Genomic DNA, 21,837 nt, shown 5'->3' with positions numbered 1-21,837 from the left:
AGATTTATGCGGCACAGCCTGTACCCGCTGCACGACCTAGTGATGGTTCAAAACATCATTTAATATGAAGACTTCCCGAGGAAGGCTCAGCCAATGCTTTACTGTGGCAACAACCACAAACACTTAATATTGATAAATTCTGATTAATCTGATTCTGATTGATAAATCAATAGATACTCTTGAACCATCTGGGCTACATACATGATTTTGGTCTCGTTTGAGAGGTAACACTCTGAACTTTTATCCCCAGCAGTCAGAATCACTGTAAGTGCTAAAGGCATTGAGTAATAGAAGTTTGAACACACTGAAGCGACAGGTTTTTATTTCTGCCTGAATAATTTTGCACATAGAAGGGCCTTATTAGCTGGAAAACACAATGGGGCCACAGCATGAAGCCTCACCCCAGTCCAAGTTCAATAAAAAAAGAAATAAAAGTACTGAGGAAACTGAATATTTTCATGTTTTCTCTAATGGTATTTTTAGGTATCCCCAGGCATTTTGGCCATCTATATTTATGTATTTAAGGTATCTATACCTATATTTTGGTGACATATCTTTATATTGAGGCCATTGTCATCACTTCAAAATATGTGTTAGATCCCTATTAGCGCTGAGATCATTGATTTGAGGTGACTGTAGACTGTAAATGATCCACTGAAGGGCATATCACATGTTCAGAAATTCATTGGCTAATCGAAGCGTCAGTCATCTACAAAATCGCTTGGGATTGGCTCAATCTTCACATTAACAAAGAGAAGGAGGGCCTTCTGTTCAACTCAGACTGTCATTGGCTTGTCTGGTTGCTAGGCCCCAAATGGCAGACTGTGATTGGTCAAGTGAAGTTTCGTTTGAAACCTGAGTATTCACAGAGTAACTGGAGACAAGATGGCGCCCATTAGTTTCCGGAAGTTGTAACAGGGACAACACAGAAGACAAGCGGAAGACGAGTACATTGCCTGCTAATTTGAAAGGAGAAAACATCTTTCTTTATTGTCGTGTTTTCGACTAAATATTTGTACTGCAGTGGATCTTCTGGATCTTTGAGGGTGTTACCAGACCGTGTCTGTGGGAGAGACGCCATCGGTGAGTTGCCTCCATTTTGAAAACGCTTATTTGTCTGCTGTTGGAGTTTATTGTGCCTTGTATGTTAGAGTGGTTTGCATCAATGGATTCATGAGGAGTTTAGCTCTCTAATGGTGTTTAACATGAGGAGAAATGTGATTTAAAAACACGCTCCAGCGCTCTGCGTCCGGGCCGTTGGAAGGGTAAGGCGTTTGAGCTTTGAAGTTAGTTAAGACAGGCTAACTTAAATGGATTTATCTGTACGTGTGTTTCGCTGAATGTGCCCATAATAGATCTACATTTTTAAAAGTGAGCGGGAACAGTGTTCAGCTTCGCTATGTTGTGCTGCTTTGAGCCATTGGCTAACAGGAAATCATTTGTCAGTTGTTTGCTGCCCAACATGATGCTAGCAGAGTTTAATGCAGAGCGCTGTGGCTGAAAGGTTACATAGACTTTCCAAATGGGAACACATTAGTTGTTTTGTCTGTGTGTGTGTGTGGCTCATGGCTGCTAGCCCTGCGAGTGGTTGCATGTGTTTTCACCATTGTCATTGTTACTATCTGGAGTGACATTGCCACAGAGTCCCCATTCTGCACTAAAAATACACGTCACCTCACTGGTATATCTATATCTATATTCTGTTTGCAGCCCCCCTGAACTGAACATCTTCCGCGTGCCTGGCACCGACAGAAAACTCTTATCTGAAATGACAAAAGGGTTTTAAGTTTGGCACAACTTTTTGTGGTTATGTGGACTCCATCGCTCATGGAGGGGAAAATAGGTTGTCAGAACTGTAAAGTAGGGACCAAAACAGGCTGCATTTTAAAGGATTATCAGTGCAGGAACTCCAAACTCTGTTTTTATCTTATATATCAGGCTTCCGTCATCAACACAAATCCAGAGGTGATTTAAATAAGTGATTTTGTGCCTTTGACTCCGTAAAGAATTCCTGCAATTTCTGCATCATTTTCACACATTGCAGCAAATTGCTTGTTGAAGACCCATTAAGATTTCTGTATATCTTCCACCACAGTCCAACAAAACAAAAGCAGCATCATGATGGGATAAATCACGGCAAAAAAATAAATAAAGCATTCAGACATATGATGGTTTTACAAAGAGCCGGTCGACTCTTTTCACTTTGATTTACCATCGCAGCAAAAGCACAGATGGAGCATGAATGAAGTGAGCCATCAGCCACAGTGCCGAAGTCCTGGAAGGGCCAATTAAATGCACTTCAGCAACGATTAGTGTTATTATACAGTATATACCTGTGCTTTTTGTGCTGTGACATGCTGAAATGTTTGGCGTGAAAAAGCCACTCCGGAGCCACATTTCCTCCATGTTCAGAGGAAATGTCGGTATTTTATTTTGAATTTCTTGATTAAAAGGACATAAATTAGTTTGTTCCTTCAAACCCCTGAGTAGGTGAGTACACCCCCCTTAAAGAAAGCTTCCATAGAGGGCCTGTGTGTCAGCTCAGATTATAATGACTCGGATAATACGGCGTGTGCGTAACACCAGAATTCAAAACAGCATCAAGCAGTGTGACTTATGAGCTGTTTCCACCTGCACATGCTGCGTATAACCCACAGCTGGATCAGAGTTCAGGTCTCCTCACGGGTTCGCCTTGAAACTTTGCATGTAAGTGAAGCAGAAGTCAGCGACAACAGCGAGGAATTGATTCAAACTGGACACGCCGCAAATTAAAACACGTCCGAAAATAACTCCTGCGAGGCAGCTAACATCACAGATGGGTGATATCATCTGTGTAACGGGCTCTCAGGGTGGGTTTTAGTTTAAAGGGGAAAAGGAAGGTCAGCCATGCAGAACCACCCCTGGGAAATGTCCAGTACAACCACAGTCTCGTACTGATTAAAGCGAGCAGCCTCACTGGAGCAGCTGGGAGGCTGAAGCACATAATTTCACCTCGGATTGTTCGACGTGTGGTTATCTGCTGAGTCTAAGCAGGTGTCGGGGAGTCTTGCTAGCTCTGCTTTGGCTGCTTTTCACTAAGTTTTTAAGCACCTCGGCCTGGTCTGGCTCCCAGCGACACATCACATCTTTTAATCCCACTGAACCGGAGCCAGAGGGCCATCCTGGCCGGTCCCAGCACCAAAAGGGACAGAGTCTTTGATGTTGGGTCCCCAAAGCTTTAAAACAGCACGGCCCCATGAGCTTTGGCAGCCAATGTCAGGTAAATATTTTGATTGAACTTCCACACGACATTTTTTCAGTCTTTATCTCATTATCTGTGCTGGTTTTAGTCTAATGTCACTGCTGTTGGATCAGTTTGTGGTCGTCTTTCTGTGTATGTTGAGTTTTAAAAAAGCACTTTGCTGCCTAGTTTAGAAAAGCTATATTAAGATACATCTCTCAGTACAAGTGCCTGTCTAATTTAGATCCCAACATCATCAAATATTTCTTTCAGTTTTGTTTTTCTGACGGATTTACAGTTGAGGTTTTAAGTGATACTGAAGTTTTTCCAGGTCGGTGAACGCTGCTCAGAGTGGGAAAACTTGACACACCTCAGTGATTTCCAGCCTTTCCAGGAGAAGAAAGGATGGGACAAAATAATTCTATATTTTGCTTGTTGGCAACAAATTCTGTAAAAAGACAATTTGTTAGTCTGTCTCACTACACTTTCTGACTTTGCCACCCTGCCTGTGGCGCTCAACCCCAAATCCATTGAGGACTATTTTCAGATGTGGATTTGTACACTTTTGGTGGATTAGCGAGTTTTTCTAGCAGCAGGACAGCGTAAATGTGGTCGACTCAAAATGAACTGCACTGGCTGTTTTTATTAGTTTTTAATCAACAATCTAGGGACACAGAGGAATGAGCTGCATCGGGAATCTGTTGATAATAAAGAAAATACAGAATAGCACCACTCTTAGTTGAACCAACCAAATCCTTCTCACGGTGAGGTCGGCCGTTCTGATCCAATACGTTTTTTTCGTGTCGAATTCAGTGAATGTCTCTTCACGGTACGCTAGCTGTCTGTTCTGTGTGTCCGCGCTGGAAAAAACATCCAGTTTTGCTTCACAGCTCTGCCTCTGTAAATGGGAAACAAACCAAGTGACTGAGCCACACACCTCCGTTCCAGCCAATCAGCAACAGGTGGCATCTCACGCACAGGACATGTTCAGCCCAAAATCCAAAAATATTCCTCCCTCTCACCTGTATTGCTGTTTATCCACTTAGATTGACTTCTGGAGAGATTGGCTGTAGACACGTCCACCTTCTCTGATATAATGGAACTAGATGACAGTTGGCTTCGTTTACGTTTGGCAGGTGTTGTTCGGGAGAGAGAAAATAGTTCTCACATGCAACTGCTCACAACAAGGTCTGTGGATGATCTTGAGTAACCGGTCATGGTCTCTAGGAGGAGACGTCACTGTTGAGTTTTTCCAATGTATTTTTTTGGTGCATTTCCCATCATGCATCTTGATAGAATCTCTTTTTTAGACCCTCCCTGCATAGTGAACGCCCATGTCTCCACCTTGTTTGGCTTCCTGTCCGGTTTCTGAAGACTTAATGCTTAAGCTGAGAGAGCCTGATCATTAATTAATCAAAAGGATCCAGTATTTCACAACACTGTGTAACAGAGAAAAATCTGAAAACATAAACACTTGTTCAGTTTTTTTTTTTTTTTTTACATTTTGCCTTGCTATTAATCTCATAACTCCCCAGCTTGAGGTTGAGAGCTTCTCTAGGGGTCCTGACAGCCAGAGTTGGAGCCACTGCTCAATACCAAGTCCAGTTTTAGACCCCCAAAATTCAATTTCCATATACTTTTCATGTGAAAACATCCTGTTTTCCACCAGCTGCCTGCTCCTGATTCCCCATTCAGAGGTGCAGCACTCACTCAAAGTGTGTTTCAGTCGTTCATTGGCTCGTTTACCCAAAGAAACCTGAGCTCTTTGTCACCAATTCAAGTGAGTGAAACTCCACATTGTCCCTGGAAGAACTCTGTGTTTTCCCCGAGGACACAAGTGGACTATTTTATGGAGTCTAAACAGCATGGTTAATGCATTTGGCCCTGGCAGGGGGCCCCCGCTTTCTGGCACATGATTTGTTGCTGCCATTCCGGTCCTGCAGCAGCTGAGAGGGAGTCTTTCCCTGGTTGCTGTACCCTTCTGCATGTCTATGATCCAGCCAGAGAAAATCTGGTCCTGGGTGTTTGTTTATTGTCTTTGCTCAGTTTCTTCTGCCTTTTAAGTTGTTTTTCCACACTTACCAGGATGAGACCACGCTCTCTCTGCTCCTGCTTTTGGTATGGCCTTGCTTTGTTTGCAGGATTTTGAATCTTATGTTATCTCATGAAATGGATTCCTTCCGGTTCTGACTGAGAGATTTTGAGTGGAGGAATATTAAGATATTTTTTCATTCTGCAGATGCGCTGAGACTTGAACACCCTGCAGAACTATTGTGGAATTGGATTACAAGAAGATTGCAGTGTTGCCTTCCTTAAAGATTGTCTCTGCTGCCTTCCCAAACCCACAGTAGTCCATAATAACACAGGAGGAGGACGATGTATGCGAGCGCTGACACAGTGATGTGGAGATTTCAGGGTTGAATCACATGATGGTCCAGCTAACAAGGAAGCTGAGGGCTCCTCTGCATACGAGGAGTAAGAAGAGCTGACATCTCTTTAAATGTAGGGGCTGAAATGACCAGAGCTTACTCCATGAAATCACATTTCATTGTGGAGATAAAGTTTGATGGAAAACTGTTCTCAAGATCACAAATACACACTCTCTGGAATCATTTCCACCCAATTGTGTTAATAATGTAGCGCCTCTAATCACATTAGCTAGACGTAAAATGGGATTGGTTTTGATGCTCGGGCAGACTGCATGAAATATTCAAATCGAGGTGCCCTACATTAGGCAGTGAATCTTTTTTTTTTTTTTAGCACACTGGAGGCGAGTGTCTGATAACACAGCCTTTCTCTGATAGCCATGTTGAGATGCTAATCTGGTTGTCCAAACATATAATTATGCAGTGGAGGGAGAACCTAGCCATTTCCTGCCATTGTTTAATTACAATATGGAGATAAATGTGCGCTTGCTAACAACAGAGAGACAAAACAGTGAGCTCGGGATGTAGCGTGTTTTTGTCTGGGCAGAGAAAGCTGTCTGTGGTGTTTTGTCATCACGATGACCTCCAAGTTAGTTTTGTCTTTCAGAAGCAAGACTGTAAGAGTGGAACCGTGCTCGTGGCTCTATGAGGCTGTGCCAAGGTCCTTTTTGCTTTGAGCTAAATGCTAACATCAGCACTCTAACATGCTGATTTATTTATGAGTTTATGTGTTTAGTTGGTGTAATGTTTACAACATTCAACATCTTAATTGATTTTAACATGCTAACATCTGCTAATTGGCATCATACACAATACAGTGGAGGCTAATTAGCTTTTAATTTTGCACGTATGTTGTCATAAACAGCACTGAACTGATAAAAATTGTGACCTGTCAGATGAGTTATTATGATTCATCCTGAGGGGAGCATGAATGCATCAGATGTCACTGCAATTCTGTTATCAAGACATTTCAGTAAAAACCACAAATGTCAACCTCACGGAGGCACGAGATGAACGCTCAGGGATCACCGAGATCAGCGGGATTCATCCTTTGAGGAACATGAATATTTAATCTTAATCCATCCAATAGCTGTTGGGAATGTTCGGTTGTGTTAGCGGGACAAGAGAAAGCATCTCTGGTTTGTTTGTGGTCTTGTTCTGCTGTCAGACGTCACTGCAGGATTCATTTTTATCTGACAAGTCATTGGGTGGTTGAAAGATCTCGAGTTTACAGGACTTCTTCCTCAGCTGTCAGGAAAGCTTTGGTCAGATGCCGCTTTGTGGATAAATATTTAAGACCATGAGTGTTTCCACATGGAAGGTGAGCAGCTACTTCAGGGGATATAAAAACGGATTTTAAGATCTGTGTGAAATTATTTTAGCACCGTCTAATATTTGTGAAACCAAAGCTGTTGGAGCCAAGATAAATAGAACAAGGGCCAGATGACTCGGAGACTTTAATCTTTTCTTTCTTTTATAAATTGGTAATTTCTTTGCATTCACTGTGTTCACAGAGCAGGGCTCTGAATCTATTTTCAGAGGAAGACACGACCAAACTGATGATTAAAGGCAGAAAGATTACAGATAATCTCTCCTCACTTGTTGGTTTAAACTCTCACATTTGACCGTAACATTATGACATTATAATGTTTTACCGCACAGAAAATAAGAGAAAAGGTGAAAATATAAGGCAGCAGTTAACAATGATCTGTCAAATAACTCATTACCGCTCATATTATTATCAAACCGTGCAGTAATTTGGCCTCATGAATCCAAATTAATTAAGAGAAGCTCTGCTGACTCTTCAAGGTTTTGCCAAAGCAGCGATGTCTGTTCACTTCTTGGCAGTATCATCAACGCTGGCATCACACTGACACATACGAAGAGAATTAATGGATTTGGATTGTAGATCAAAGGTTGCACAAAACTCACATTATGTAAAAGCAAGTGGAGTATTAAAATGATCACTAATGTGTGCTTTCAGCCTCTCGTCTTGACAAATGTAAACATTCATTCATGTAGGTTATTTTGTGCCGCTTGTAATTCGTCGTGTCGGTCGATCGGTGGAGATTTAAACAAACCAGGCCAGAGTTTGATGGATGGCCATGTGCAGGAGAGGCAGCCAAGCGCGACTTCTCAGCTTTACACGGTGGGTACAAAGTCAACCCGAGCAAACACTCACGCTCTGTTCACTGTAAAACTTTATGTGGGAACTCAGAGAATCACCACGAAGATTTGGACTCGTCTTTGAGTTGATCATCAGAGATATTTAGGCCCTTGATTTGCAAGCTGTTTTGAAAACTGGGAAGTTTCCTTTATGAATTGGTGGCCACCGGCCCAGCGCTGCTCCTCTGCTGTGTCTGAAGATCCATGATGTGGCCAAACGATGTGGCTAATCCTTGTAATTAGTAGATTCAGCTGCCTCAGCCACTGCCTTTGCTAACAGGTGTATAAAATCATTGTTAACAGTGGCTCGGCTCCATCCTGTGTCCCAGTAGGCCATGTCAGTGAGCCAGCATTAGCATCCACCCTGGAACAAATTCACAGCAATGAAATTCAGCCATTTTTTTATGTTATCAGTTCTGCCTGTGCTTTTCCTGCTATGACAAGTCAAAATACCTGCTTTGAAAATCATCTATTGACACACATTTGCAGTGGAGGGCTCAATAACTTTCAACATCGTGCCATCAGATGCTGCCATCTTTCCAATGAATCACTTAGATTTGCTGCGTCTGCCAAATTTGCCCAGTTTGCCAAAGCAGCGCGAAGTGAAAGCGTCGAGCGGCTGCAGCTCGGCTGTGAAGCAGCAGAACAGGCCGAGAGGCGATCTGATCGACGTGAAGACGCTCCACATGCAGTCCACGAAAGGACTGAGGAACCAATCAGTGACGGTCTGATAACTGACCAATCGTTAATGAGTAGCTTCTGAATAGCTTTGAATCAATAATTGTGTAATTGTGCTGGAGATAATGATGACTGGGATACATTATATTCATGAATAATGAAGTAATGATTAGTTCATAAATCTCTGTGAATCTTCACCCTGAGCGCTTTCCTCATGAGCCGTCCCGATAAACTCTGAAAGACCACAAAACTACTGATGCCTCATTCATTACTAATTACTTAAAGATCCCCTTCAGACATGTTTTAAGATATATAGAAAACACAGTACTTTGAATAATAGTTTGTAAGTTCAGTTATCTTTTAAAATCCTTAAAATGACATCTGCTCCTTCCCCCTCATTTAAAATGCAGAATCTGTGATTAAGTAATTCACTTCCTGAGTTTAACTCAAAAGTCCAGCCTCAGTGTTTCCACAGTCACTCTTGTGCAACTTGAATATTGGACCAGAACTGGCTTCCAAACTGTATGTGATGCCATAAATCACTCTGCTAGTCCCGCCTCTTAAAAACTTGATTTTCGGTGAGCACAGAGAAAATTTCCACCTTCAGCAGATGAATGTGAAAGCAGCTTTCAAGAGTCAAACTCTGCACATACATCATTCTGCACAGCCACGCTCAAACATTCGACTGCAGGAGCACGAAGACACTGGAGGGCGACTTTAAATATTACTTACTCTTTTTGTGCCCCTCCAGTAAAGTCCTACATCCTTCTGTGTAGTTATTAAGTAATCCCTCATTACCTCCATTAGTCCCTCATTACTTCATGATTATCTCACTGTTATCTACCCAGTTTGTGCCCCCTCGAATGAAATGGATGAGCTGTGTGCCAGCTGGTGAAATGAGGCCATCGCAGGCCAGACCTCACAAATCCCTGCAGCCAGGTTCCAAAATCTTGTGGGGTGGGGGGGCTTCCCAGAAGAGTGGAAGCTGTTATAGAAGCAGATTAATGCCCAGGACTTTGGAATGAGATGCTCAACAATCACATGGAGCTGCGCTGTTTGGTGACTTCATGCTTTTGTGCTGTGTAGAGTTCGGCGATCAAGTCAAGATTCGAGGTTGATGCTTCTGCCAGCCTACCTGGAGACAAATGACAGTTTTCATCTTGCCTTCAAGGATTTCCAGCAGTTCAAGTCACCATTAAGTTCAAACACAAGAGCGATTGTGTACGTGAGCCTGTCCTCTCCAGCAAAGTCCACATAATGAATGCAGCCGTTGAAGTGGAGTACAGAGCATGTGTGCTCCACTATGAGTGGTACAGATTACGTTGTTCAACTCTGTATAAGAGAATAATCTGTTTTAATACTATAAACTCCATTTTGAGTGTCTGGATGCGTTCACCTGTACTCAGCAGAGCTTTAGCCAAGCCTGCTGCTCGTAAAGTTATTCTGCAGTGATAAAATATTCTGGGCTGTGCCTCCTCTTTGGAGTAACACACACACACACACACACACACACACACACACACACGAAATATCTGTTGTAAGCGTTTTTTGAGGAGACACCTCATTTGGATTTTGGGGGGGGGGGGGGGCTCTAAGCCAGTGACAAATACAGTGGCAAGTACAGCTCACGCAGGCGAGAGATGGCCTGAATTGTAGTCATTTTCTCGCAGTTTGAAAAGGCCATCCATCTATGCTGTTTCATCAGCTCAGCATGGGCTCACGGTTTGGCTTCAGGAGCAAGACGAGAGGATGGAGAGGTGAGGGAGCAAGCGCACGGGAATGTTTTATTGATCAAGCACAAGATGGGAGAAAGCCCGTGAACATGAGAATGAATAATGCATGAGACAAGGGGAAAGGAAACTGAGATCTGCTGAAGCGGTGAGGTGAATTCAAGAGGCGACGGAGGGACAAGAGGAGGCGCCGGGGTTTGGAGAGGCCGTGCTGCGTTGGGACCACATCTCCCAGAGTGATGGAGGCGAACCGGCACCTCATCGGTGTTTGCAGTCGTTTGTGCGGTCATCATTGCAGGTTGAAGGTTGTGTCACTCTTGTTGTGTGTTGTTTGTTTCAGTCCAGGGTGTCCCACTCTGACCAGAGGTGCATTATGAGACAGTGGGTCCCTGAGCAGAGACATATAAAAGACCCCCCCCACTACGCAAAAGCAAGACACCCAGACTGAGTGACGTGAAATGACACAGAAAAACAAAATGTTTTTGTGTCTCGCTGTGGGCATTTTCTGTCTCTGTAGTTAGTTCTGTCTCTCTGTAGTCCCTTTGTGTCTCTTTGTGGTCGTTTTGTGTCTCTTTGTGGTAATTTCGTGTCTCTCTGTGGTCATTTTGTGTCTCTTTGTGGTAATTTTGTGTCTCTTTGTGGTAATTTTGTGTCTCTTTGTGGTCATTATGTGTCTCTCTGTGGTCACTTTGTGTTTCTCTGTTGTCATTTTGTGTCTCTGTGGTCACTTTGTGTCTCTTTGTGATCGTTCAGTGATTCTTTGTGGTGGTTTTACATCTCTTTGTGGTTGTTTTGGGTTGTGGGCCCCATGACTCCCTGGCCCCTGGGCTTGTACCTGCTAGACCACATATTTTATGTTTTATATATAAGCCTTAATCTAGGACAATGTGTACCCTTACTTTTCAACTTCACCACCTGCACTGTAAAATATTTCCACTGTGTTTTTAGGGTCACATCGAGCAGTTGTGTTCAAGGCTAATTTTCATGACCAGAATATCTTGTTTTCCATGTCATAGCTGCTGTACTACAGTCACTCTTTCTGAGCCATGCTGGCACGTACTGCACAGTGGATGGTACTGTACTGTGGAGAGCTTGTGCTCATTTGTTTTTGCTGTTTTTCTTGAAGAGATACTGTGGGTCCACTTTGTGTAATGAGGGTTTTTCTTGCTGTTATGGAAGACCTCAGGTTGTGGATTGTCATTTTCATTTATCGTTTTCATTTATTGTTTCATAATGCAGGCCCACTGAAGCCTTTTGAGACTAACTGCATTAAAGGGCTGTACACATACACTTGACTTATACCTTAATAAGAGCACTGAAACGCTGTGTGAAAACAAAGGTGTAAAGGTCCATAGGTTACATCTGGCCCAGCACCCAAAATTAATATGTGAAAAGCTGATGTTTGGTTTGGTGGAACGGGGGCTGAGGAAAAAGCAGGACTGTAAGCTTGTGGATACGACTGTGACTGGTCCAGGGGTCCAGGCCCATCAGCCAACTGACACCTGACATATTTGTGTTTCCAGAAATTGCAAATCCATTTATTCAGTTTTAGTACAACCGACTGTGATCTGACTCAATCTGAAGTCCCCTCGTATACTTGTCTGTATTACATTTTTCATGAAGTGTACGTAGGGCACGTCTGACCGGTGTCTTGGGCAGCTCATTAACTTTAACAGCATGTTCCTGAAAAATGGAGGCAGCTGTTGACATATTCTGTGGGTAACATCTCGTGGAGAATGACTCAATTTAACAGGAATATGCTGTACAAATAAGAGCTGTATGGATGTGAGTGTGAATGTTGTGTCTGTATGTCAGAATGTTAGACTGGCTGTTTCCCAGTGCATGCTGGGGTGAGAGGCAGCACCCTGTAACACTGACCTGATGGGGGCATGATAAGAAGGCCATGCTGTCCGTCACCACTGGGTCTCATTGGTCCATGGTCACTGCTTTCATGTGATTTTTGGCGTTTGACAGCAGTCAGAATTGCAGGGTCGTCAGATACACGCCATTTCCTAATAGGCCTTTTCTCAAATGCAATCAATGAATACATTTCACACTGTCACTGTACACTCAGTAAAAATAACTCTGCATAATCACAGTTTGATCCACTCGGTACAATGAGACTCGAAAAGTCCTGGAGAGCCCTATCAGTAAAGTAGCTTTAGCTATTTTTATACAATTCATGTGAGCTGGGAGCCAGCAGGAAGTCAGCCAGCTCAGCCAGAGGAAGTCTCTAATTAGAAGCCTCTAATGTTCACGCTCTGTGGGCCCAAAAAACATGGATGCCAAAGAAAGCCTGATAAATGCTTTCAGTGTATGCGAGCGGTGAGCAGCTCATATCGGTTGTTGCAGCCGGAGGTGGAAATGAAGAGAAAAGTATGAATTACTTGAATTTACTTTACATCTTGTTCTGTGATGTTCAAAGATTTGCACTGTCCCCAGACTGCGTACAGGTGTACTGACTGTCGTCGCTTCAGTGCTAACATCAGTGTCTTCACTTCAAACTCTCACATTCAGCTGAGTACAAAGCACAAGCACTGTTTGCAAGGGAGTCCCACTTTTTTCCTCTCATGTGTTGCCATTTTAAATTCAAGTCTCATTTTCAACAAAATAATTACATGGCGAACGCTGAAAAACCCAGAAGGCGGTTTAACAACACTCGCCGTTGTCGTTGTGAAGACATTATCCTTAAAACACGAAGAAGTCTGGATATTTGACGTGTTTCTCGAGCTGTGACAGTGATACCTGTCCAGGTAGCCAGAAATAACATATGGTCTCGCTCATTTTGTGAAGCGCAAAGGAAATATTGAGTAAAGACTTGTGTCATTTCCGTTTGTTTGGATTAGGAACAAAGAGAGGCACAACTGGAGAGACGGGTTAAAAATCTTCTTTGTCTTCCCACAAATATTTTTATCCACATGATCAGAGGAGTGTTTGAGGGTTCTTAAAATACCTTCACAACACTGGTTAAGTGTTGTTGAACGGCCTTTTCAAAGATTAACTGGTATTTATTTTTCTGAAGAAATGGATGCTTCGATCTCAAATGTAACGGTGCTACATTAGAGGCTCAAACTGGGGATATCTGTAGGACTATTAGCTGCAGAGCTACATATTTGCAAAGTGGCTGTCACCTCATGATTGATGAACTGAGCGGGTGCTTTCAGTCAGCGCTGACGGGCTAAAAGCTTCTGACTCTGAGGCTTCAGCATCGTCACTTCAGTTTGAAGACTCTGCGTCAAAGCTTTGTTCACACATGATCTGAGCACCTGCAGCTGCAGCATCACAGTGTGTTATCTGAGCTTTACTGCCAGCTTAGTGTTGTCCCCGTCAGTCCATTTGTCTGATGGCCAAACACTAATCGAGAACATTTTCAACACGACTCCGCCTCTTTGACACACCCCAATCTTCACTTTTCAACACATGGCACGCTATGATAATCTCAGCATGTGTGAGGAAACTATTAAGAAAGATGTTTCTTATATTTTTTTAGCCAAAATATCAGACAAAACCTTCTGCCGGGAGGAAAAAATGGTTCCCATCATAGCTCCACCTGCTGACTGATCTGTGCAGCGTCTTTGGCTGACTTCAGGAGCAGATCTGAAACGCTTCCACACATTTGATTGCTCTGGGACTTTTAATCTCTCAGGTCCAGATTGTTTGAGAAGAAGAAGAAGCCAGGAAAGAAAAATCCTAACAAATACAAAAAATATAAAAAAGAGCTGTGGCATCTGCAATGCCCGGACCTCAAACTGCAGCTAAAAACACCTTTTAAAGCAATTTTCCTACGGGGCTATTTAATCAAAGTGTGTCTCTAGTGTACTTATGGCCTGGATTATACTTGACGGCCCAAGGTAAAAAGAAAAAGAACTTAAAGAGTCACAAAAGGGCCAGAGGAGGCTTCAAAGACTGCAGATGAATCCTTGTCATTGGAGCTCTGATTGGTGCTGGGAGGGAAATTGCCCCAGGCCAGTCTGGAGGATCCTGCTACTTGTTCATTTAAATTCCTCTGACAGAATCTTTTTATTGTGGTCGGTGCAATTCTCACGTCCCGTGTAAATCCACCGCATAAAAAAGCCACATGTGCACGAAGTCGCGAAGCGCTTCGTTTCAGTAGATTTATCTAATTAATGCCTGATTAGTTAGGTGCTGCACAGTATTTTAATGACTCCAGCGTGTCTCAGCGGCGGGACCACACAAATGATTTTACATGGCGGTTCGTGGCAAATTTCCTCCGTCCCCCGTGTTTGTCATTGGGGGTGTCAGGCAGGATTACACATAAAACCCTTCGGCGATTCCGGCTGAGCAATGACAGGATGACGTGCGCTTTTTAGTCGAGCCAAAACATTTAATACACACCATCGCAGGAGACATGCACTTGCAGCACTTCACACTGTGCACTTTCCCAACTGTTGCTCTCATTTTGAAAACACATACAAACCATAAAATAATTTAAAACAGAACACATATTTTAAAAAAAAGGGTTACACTTTTTTTTATACACGTTCATAATACTGCTTCGTAAAATGTATCACAGAAAATTAGCTTTTGACACAGAGCAAACCATAGGAACAAACTCAGGTATTACACTGACACTGTGCTTGTTGCTAGTTAGCAGAAAAACTGTGAACTGGTGACATCCGAGAGGGAATGTCACAGAGAGGACAAGCATTGGAAAGAAGAGTCTGTAGGAGGAGGAGGGGGACAGGAGGAAGAGGAGGAGGAGGAGGAGGAGGAGGAGGAAGGTGGGTCTATATCTGTCCCTCTCTGATGAGAAACAATCCAAGTGCGCTGGAGGGCACAGAGGTCGATCGCTAGGCGTAGAAGGTCTCTACTTTCACTGACTGACAGAACATCGTCATGGAGAAGACCAGACCCAGGATCTGCACAAACACAAGAAACCAGTCAGCCATGAGAGGGTTCAGATGTCCACGAGTGAAGTCACAGTGAAATGAGGAGGAACGCTTCTTCCTCCTTGGCTCATTCTCAACCATCGTAACGTACATCTGTTTGACAGCAAATGCCAAAAGCATTAACTCTCTCATACCGCTATATCCAAATCTCATTACGTTCATTTCTTGGATAACAATAAGAGGTTCATCCACACACTGCAAGCTGTGCAACATTCATTTACTGCACAGATTGGAGTGTGTGGATGCCCTTTTTTTTTTAAATTATACATTATGTCTCTGCTCCAGCATCTCCAACAAATCAAGTGATGTTTGTATTTCTTTGATAACCTCAAAAGCTTTTCAGTAGTTTGTGAGTTTTTTGTATTTCCAAGTGAAAATGCAAACAAAACGTCATTTAAATGCCTCTCTGTGGTCATCACTCCTCTGTCTGTCTGTCTGTCTCTTTTAAATAAAACCAGCTAACTGAAACCCTGATTCCAAAAAAGACCGGACTCTGTAAAACATAAATAATAATCATTTGCAAACAAACTGTGTTTACCGACAGCAGTTTTCTGAAGTGTTCCTGAGCTCATGCAGTAATCTCCTTTATCCAATCGTGTGTTCACAAAGTGGTGAACCTCGCTCCATCCTCGCTTGTGAGCGACTGAGTCTTTCCAGGATGCCCCTTTCATACCCAACCATGATACTGTCACCTGTTACCAATCAACCTGTTTACCTGTGGAATGTTCCAAACAGGTGTTTTTGGAGCATTTCACATCTTTCTCAGTCTTTAGTTGCTCCTGTCCCAACTTGTTTGAAAGGTGTTGCTTCATCAAATTCAGAATAAGCAGATATTTACAAAAATCAATGAAGCTTTATGAGGTCCAACGTTAAATATATTGTCTTTTTGCTGTTTTCAATTGAGTATATGTTATAAAGGATTAGCAAATCATCACATTGTATTTTATTGATGTTCTACACAGCTTCCAAACTTTTTAGGAATCAGGGTTGTAAGTAATGAGTGAGTTTCAGCTCCACAAAATTCAATGTTGCATTCGTTATCAAAGCATCAACAATAAAATAGAGATGGAAACACAAAATCTTTACTCTGCCCATAACACAGAATGTTTCCTCATATTCATGAAGCGAGCTTGAGAATACATCCACATTAAGCCGATTAAATGTGCAAACTTTTTCTCTCTGTTTAAGCCCTGCGTCAGGACCAAAACAGCGTTCTTCTCCCCCCAAAGTGCAGATTTACCAAAACGACCTCCAGGGTGCGTAAATCTTAAAACGTTGGCCTGGTGTTTCAGTGCGTACGGGGAAAACGGAGCTTTGGCAAAGCGGTGATGCAAGCCAGCCCAGTGAGGGTCGGGGGGGCGTCGTGCTCGTAAAGTTAAGGAGTCGCCTGCAACATTAAGCCTGGTTTTAGGATGAGTTTGCCAGAAGCAGCTTGGTTGTTTCCAGCTGAGAAGAGGGCAAAGAAGAAGAGATTTAGCTGTTTTCATTCAGGCTGTGGTATTTCACTGTGGATGCAAACTGTCCTCTAAGTTTCAGACGGCTGAATGAAGATGCAGCCTGAAGGAATTTAATCACATGGGTCCAACTTTGAGGTGTGCGATGAATATGTGCTTCATTTGAATTTTGATTCCATACATAGGAGAGTCATGTCTGAGCCAGTTTACTCTTCACGGCTACTGTTGATAGGATCTATACGGGTTGTTTTAGCGCTTTCCTGCACACCCTCCAGTGTTACTTCCATTAGCCTCACAGTCGGTTCTTGTGGGAAATCATGATGAAACACTTCCTTGAAGGCTTCTTTCCCAAAACTTCTTCTCAGCGCACGGCCAGGATACAGAATATTAATACCACAGTTTCCTCACCATTCATAGGAGGATGTTTTTAAAGGGAACATCTGTTTTTGGAACAGGTTTTTGTCAATATGGCGTCCTGAGATGTAACTAGTGTAATTAGTGAGGCTCTCTCTGCAGGTGTAGCGAGGTATGTTTGAACTTTCTATTCCCCATTTTTCCTTTTATTTTAAGGAAGTATTTGGATTGAAGCACAAAAATATTCTCAGATACATTAGAAGTTGTTTTCCCATCCCTATTCCCTGTGCTTAATGCCAGAAAATACATTTGTACTAGGATTTATCTAAAGACCACAACAATCCTCAAAAGCTCTGAAGTATTTTTTGAAATCTGTACTGACATTTTCTGACACATCTTACTTGTAAGAGTTGTAAAAGCTGTGCAACAGCAATTAAATAGCTGCAATTTGCAAGTTAAAGCCTGAAAACAACACAATATGTGTTTTGCAGCAGCAACTGTTGCCACAAATGTTTATTACAAGATGTTGTTTAATCCCAAAATGTAGTGTAACAGTAGCACAAGTGTTCAAAATATGATGGACTGAACGTGTGCTGTTATGCAGTGTGCTAACATTACCCACTTTAGGCTACTGGTCATACCAGACCAGGTGAGGTTGCAGCAAGTAAACGCTTTAATGCATTGAACTAAACTTTAATTTGCCTTCCTCGCTTGAGCATAAAGCATAATTGTACAAATCTTCGAATACAGTAACGCTGGGAGTGAGCTGGCAAACGTCACAGACATTTGAGATAAACCTGGCAGCGATTAAATCTTTCTGGTTTTCATTTCGCTGCGTGTAGGATTTTCAAAGAGGTCACTGACAATCTAACGGGTGACTAAAACTGAGCCCGCAGCCTCACGGGAGCCTCGTATGATATTCCTCCTCTCGGATTGTGGAGGCATATCACGTAACACCTGGCTGGAAAGGAGATAAAAGAATTTTATGGAAAGTCAAACCCTCCTATGTGGTCTTCAGCGGAGACACAAGAGGCTTATGCGGGCTCCTGTTGTCCGGAGGAGCCCTGCGTTCACTGCATGCGTTAGCTTTATTTATCACAAAGTGAGAGCTTCCGTCTGAGGCTGCAGATAGCAAAGGCTGAGTTAATGACTGCTGGAAAAAAAAAAAATCACACAACTTAAAAGCTGTAATTACCTGAGTAAGTGCTGTGCATAGAGCAAAGATCCAAAGTGCCACCAGGTTCTCATTAAGCCAGTCCTTCACCCGCTCGTAGCACGGCTGTGGAGACGCACACACACACACACACACAGACACAAAATGAGCAAACATTAGCTGACTATTGTAAACTCTCCATTTAATGTCCAGTGCTGTATCAGGCGATGCACCCTTCACAGCGGCTCTTCCCCTCCTGTATTAGGACGCTGTGATAGAAAATGTTCTCTGGCTAAAAGATCCCCTGTGGCAACCTCCTTATCTCCCACTCCTCCTCCCCCTCCTCTGACCTAATATTCTTTGGGTAAACTTCCAAAATTTGAGAAAGTCCCCGCTGTCCTTGTCTCCCTTCAGCTGTACAAACAGGCTTACAATGTGAATACGGGAGCAGCACATACACCGGAGGCATCATTTAGACATGAGAACGGGCTGAATTTTTCATGTCTGACATTGCTCGAATGCATTCTGAAGCAACCCGCTCACTGCTTCCCCATTTTTTGGTAACTAAGACATTCTCACCACCTGGAGTACATTTCAAAATCTCCTTTCAAATACTGGAAAATGTCCCTGAGCTTCGAGGGAAGCGCCCAACATGCAGAAAGATAGGCAAGATCATTATTATCAATAGAGGGAACAGAGCACTGCCCTTTTGGATCAGGGATGTAAGCAAGTAATGGAAAGGAGATGAATCGTCAGAGCGGGGACAGTGGCTCTCTAAGAACAGCTGAAAGCTGACATTAAAAGTGACGGGAGTGGCATTTGCCTCGAGCGCAGCATGGCACATGGTCCCTTCCTCCCTCGAAGACAGTTTAAAGATGTATGCTCAAAACTGCAGTGGTGGAATGTAACTAAGTATAATTACTTAAGTACAACTTTGAAGTACTTGGATGCCACTTTCAAGGAAATATTGGATTTTTACTCCACTACTTTTTGGTTTGGTTTAGTTGATTTAGATCTTAGTTACTAGTTGCAGGTTTAGATTATTAACACAAAACATGAATCAACTGATAAATGATTCTACATTATTACAGGTTAAGATATCCAGCAGTCTAATTAAAATTAACTCCACCTTTACATTAAAGTGATATGCACATTAATGCATCTGTAATTGTACTGCAGTGATCTTATATGTATTATACTGAGATGAGCCATTATGCATAATGGATACTTTAAGTTTTGGCACTTGAAGCATATTTTAATACTAATGCCTTTCTACTTTCACTTCCAGTCCAGTGCGTAGGTCTTAGTAGCATCTGATAGTGAAGTTGCACATTGCAGCCAACCTCATCTTATCCTAGATAAGATCTACACTAAAGAAAACATTAGTTTTGCCAATATATCCCCTTAAATCCTACACACTGGTCCTTTAAAGTAACATTTTGAATGCAATTTCCTTCAGTATTTCTACACTGTGGTACTGTGACTTAAGTAAAAGATCTGAGTACTTCTTCCATCACTGTCAAAGCTTGTGCTTCATTATGTTACACTGGAGAAAAAAACAGTAGTAAAAGGTAAGGTGCTATCATAACAGGCTGTACCGCTGTTCTAATTTAATAATTCATTCCTGCAGACATGCCTTCCTGATTGTGCTATTTTTTAGAACTCCTCACATCAAGAAGCTGAGTCAGAGCCAGGGAAGCCAAACACAATATACTCTCTACAATCTACTCTGCATTTCACTGCTGCCTGAAACATCGGTGAACCAAAAAATATATTTTCTTTAGTACAGGGTGAAATAATTCTGCGCTGGATCAATATGGAAAGTCATGCGGTAAGCCAAAATTTAGAGCAGCTTCAGTGTTATTTATCAAACTGCCGCCAGACTGCAGCCCTCCTGGACCACAGAGCTGCAGCTGAAAATATATAAATTCATATTTTTATTGTTTGACATGCACTGCAGACTGGAGACATAAAATCAGGAGAAGAAAACACAGACAGGTAAACCTGATCCTGCAGGTCCAACACAAGGGCTACATCCACGGTGCTACAAGGCTAACAAGTCATCAAAGCTAAACAACAAAGCAGGTCTGTGTAACAAAATAGGCGAAGATCAAGGACCCACTTAATGGCTTTTCTGAACATTCAACCGCATCTTGCAGCCTTCATCTGTAAAATGAAGTAGCTCACATGTCCTCATAAGAGGTCGTGCATAACTGCTGTCAGTCAATGTCCTCCTTGATCTCCTTCTCCAGCCCTGTGCTGACTCCTGGTTGATGACTTTGACCTTTTCACCACTGATCCAGTTGATGTTGTCTGTTTCTGGTGTGCATTCAGTCCTTTGGGTTCTTGTCTTTTTTAAGAATCTTGAGGTGTTGAATGGTTCGCAGGGTAAATGTTGACTCCCTGTGATTTGAAAACTCCTGCTGCACCTCCGTCTGTCTCTCTATCCTCCTCCTCACTGATAAGGTGTTCTGCTCTGTGTAGGGGTGCTCCAGACACCTGAGCTGAAAAAACACCTCCACTGGAGGCTTAGATAAGCTGACTGTAGCTGAGCTTAGATTATTCTGTGGTACAAAGGTCAAGAGCGAACTTTCATCCCTAATGACAGTTAGTTTTTAGAAACTTCCACATCTGTGATAAAGGTTTGCTCAAGGTCAGAAAAGTACTTGTTAGAAAATGATCGGCGTCATGGCTAAAGAATGTCCCATATGGACACTGGAACAGGTTTTGCTTGCAGTAATTATTCCTCCTGTTCATCCTGGATGTTCACAGATCCCGAACATACTTCCAATGAAAGAGATGGGCTACAAATACACAGCTCTGATTCTGAACCTGTTCAAACACTTATTTGAAGCTAATATGATTCTTCCGCAGTCTGAGTTAGTCAGATCAATCTTCCAGAGTTTGTTTCCAGAGACGGTGTTTCTGTTCTGAGCTGCAGTGGAGGGACGGTAACACAAAGACACCTGCTTGATGTGTCTAACTCAGACTGCTGAAGCCTCACAGTGAAGTTCAGCTGAAGTTTAGAAGGTATTTTTTGCTCAGAACAAAGACGGTGGATGTTGTCCCACATCGCTTACACTGGGAGAGCATTAGGAAGGGATCTCTTAGTGGCCAGTCTGAGCAGGAGGAGCAGGATGATTACTGTACGAGCTCAGGAACACTTTGGAAAACTTTTGTTGGTAAAAACAGATTGTTACCAAATGACACATTCTGTTTTCACTCATGTTTTGCACTGCATCAGAAATTTTTTGGACTTGTTCTATGTACAGTCACTTACTCTACCAGTTGCTCTTGATCCCAGTCTGTAGTGTTAATTTTATTTTTGTGTTTTGTGTTTGCCTTTTCTTAAATTGTGAGTGGTGTTCAAGCTGAAATGAGGTGTTCTGCTGCTCTTTGAAAGAAACCATCGACTGTTGGAAGGAAACGGGAAACAAACTGTCTTTGCTGAGGTCTTGCAGCCAAAGTCACGTCTGGGGAACGTAAACTTAGATTGTACATGGATTTTGTGGATTTGCGAACTTTTATGGACAGTGCCTTCAGTGTGGCAGCCCCCTTCCTTTGGGACTGTCTCCCAGAAGAGATCTGTAATGCTGCATCTGCAGACATTTCAGAAAACTCTGCTCACCGAGGCCTGTGGTTGTGGCTAATTCTGTCATCCCTGGCAAACGTTGCTACTATTATTTTCTTGTGTTTTGTCTGCTTTCATATGTATAAAGCGTACCTGGTTCCTATGAAAGATGCCA

At 42.7% G+C, this 21,837-nt stretch overlaps 1 protein-coding gene across 3 annotated transcripts in view; it reads right to left on the bottom strand.

Moving 5' to 3' along the window:
- Window positions 1-14,544: 14,544 nt before the first annotated feature.
- The window catches only part of tspan4a (tetraspanin 4a), a 127,676-nt gene continuing 120,383 nt past the window's right edge, over window positions 14,545-21,837 (bottom strand). For all 3 annotated transcript variants that reach the window (XM_076733077.1, XM_076733068.1, XM_076733059.1), the window contains 2 exons: window positions 18,134-18,217; window positions 14,545-15,100 (listed from right to left, as the gene is read on the bottom strand). In XM_076733077.1, coding sequence (XP_076589192.1) covers window positions 15,032-15,100; window positions 18,134-18,217 — 153 coding nt within the window. In that variant the 3' untranslated portion in view covers window positions 14,545-15,031. The remainder of the gene's footprint in view (window positions 15,101-18,133; window positions 18,218-21,837) is intronic.

The sequence above is a fragment of the Chaetodon auriga genome, chromosome 1 (genome assembly GCF_051107435.1).
Source record: "Chaetodon auriga isolate fChaAug3 chromosome 1, fChaAug3.hap1, whole genome shotgun sequence".
Classification (NCBI taxonomy): domain Eukaryota; kingdom Metazoa; phylum Chordata; class Actinopteri; order Chaetodontiformes; family Chaetodontidae; genus Chaetodon; species Chaetodon auriga.
This window is presented reverse-complemented; position numbering and strand designations above follow the sequence as displayed.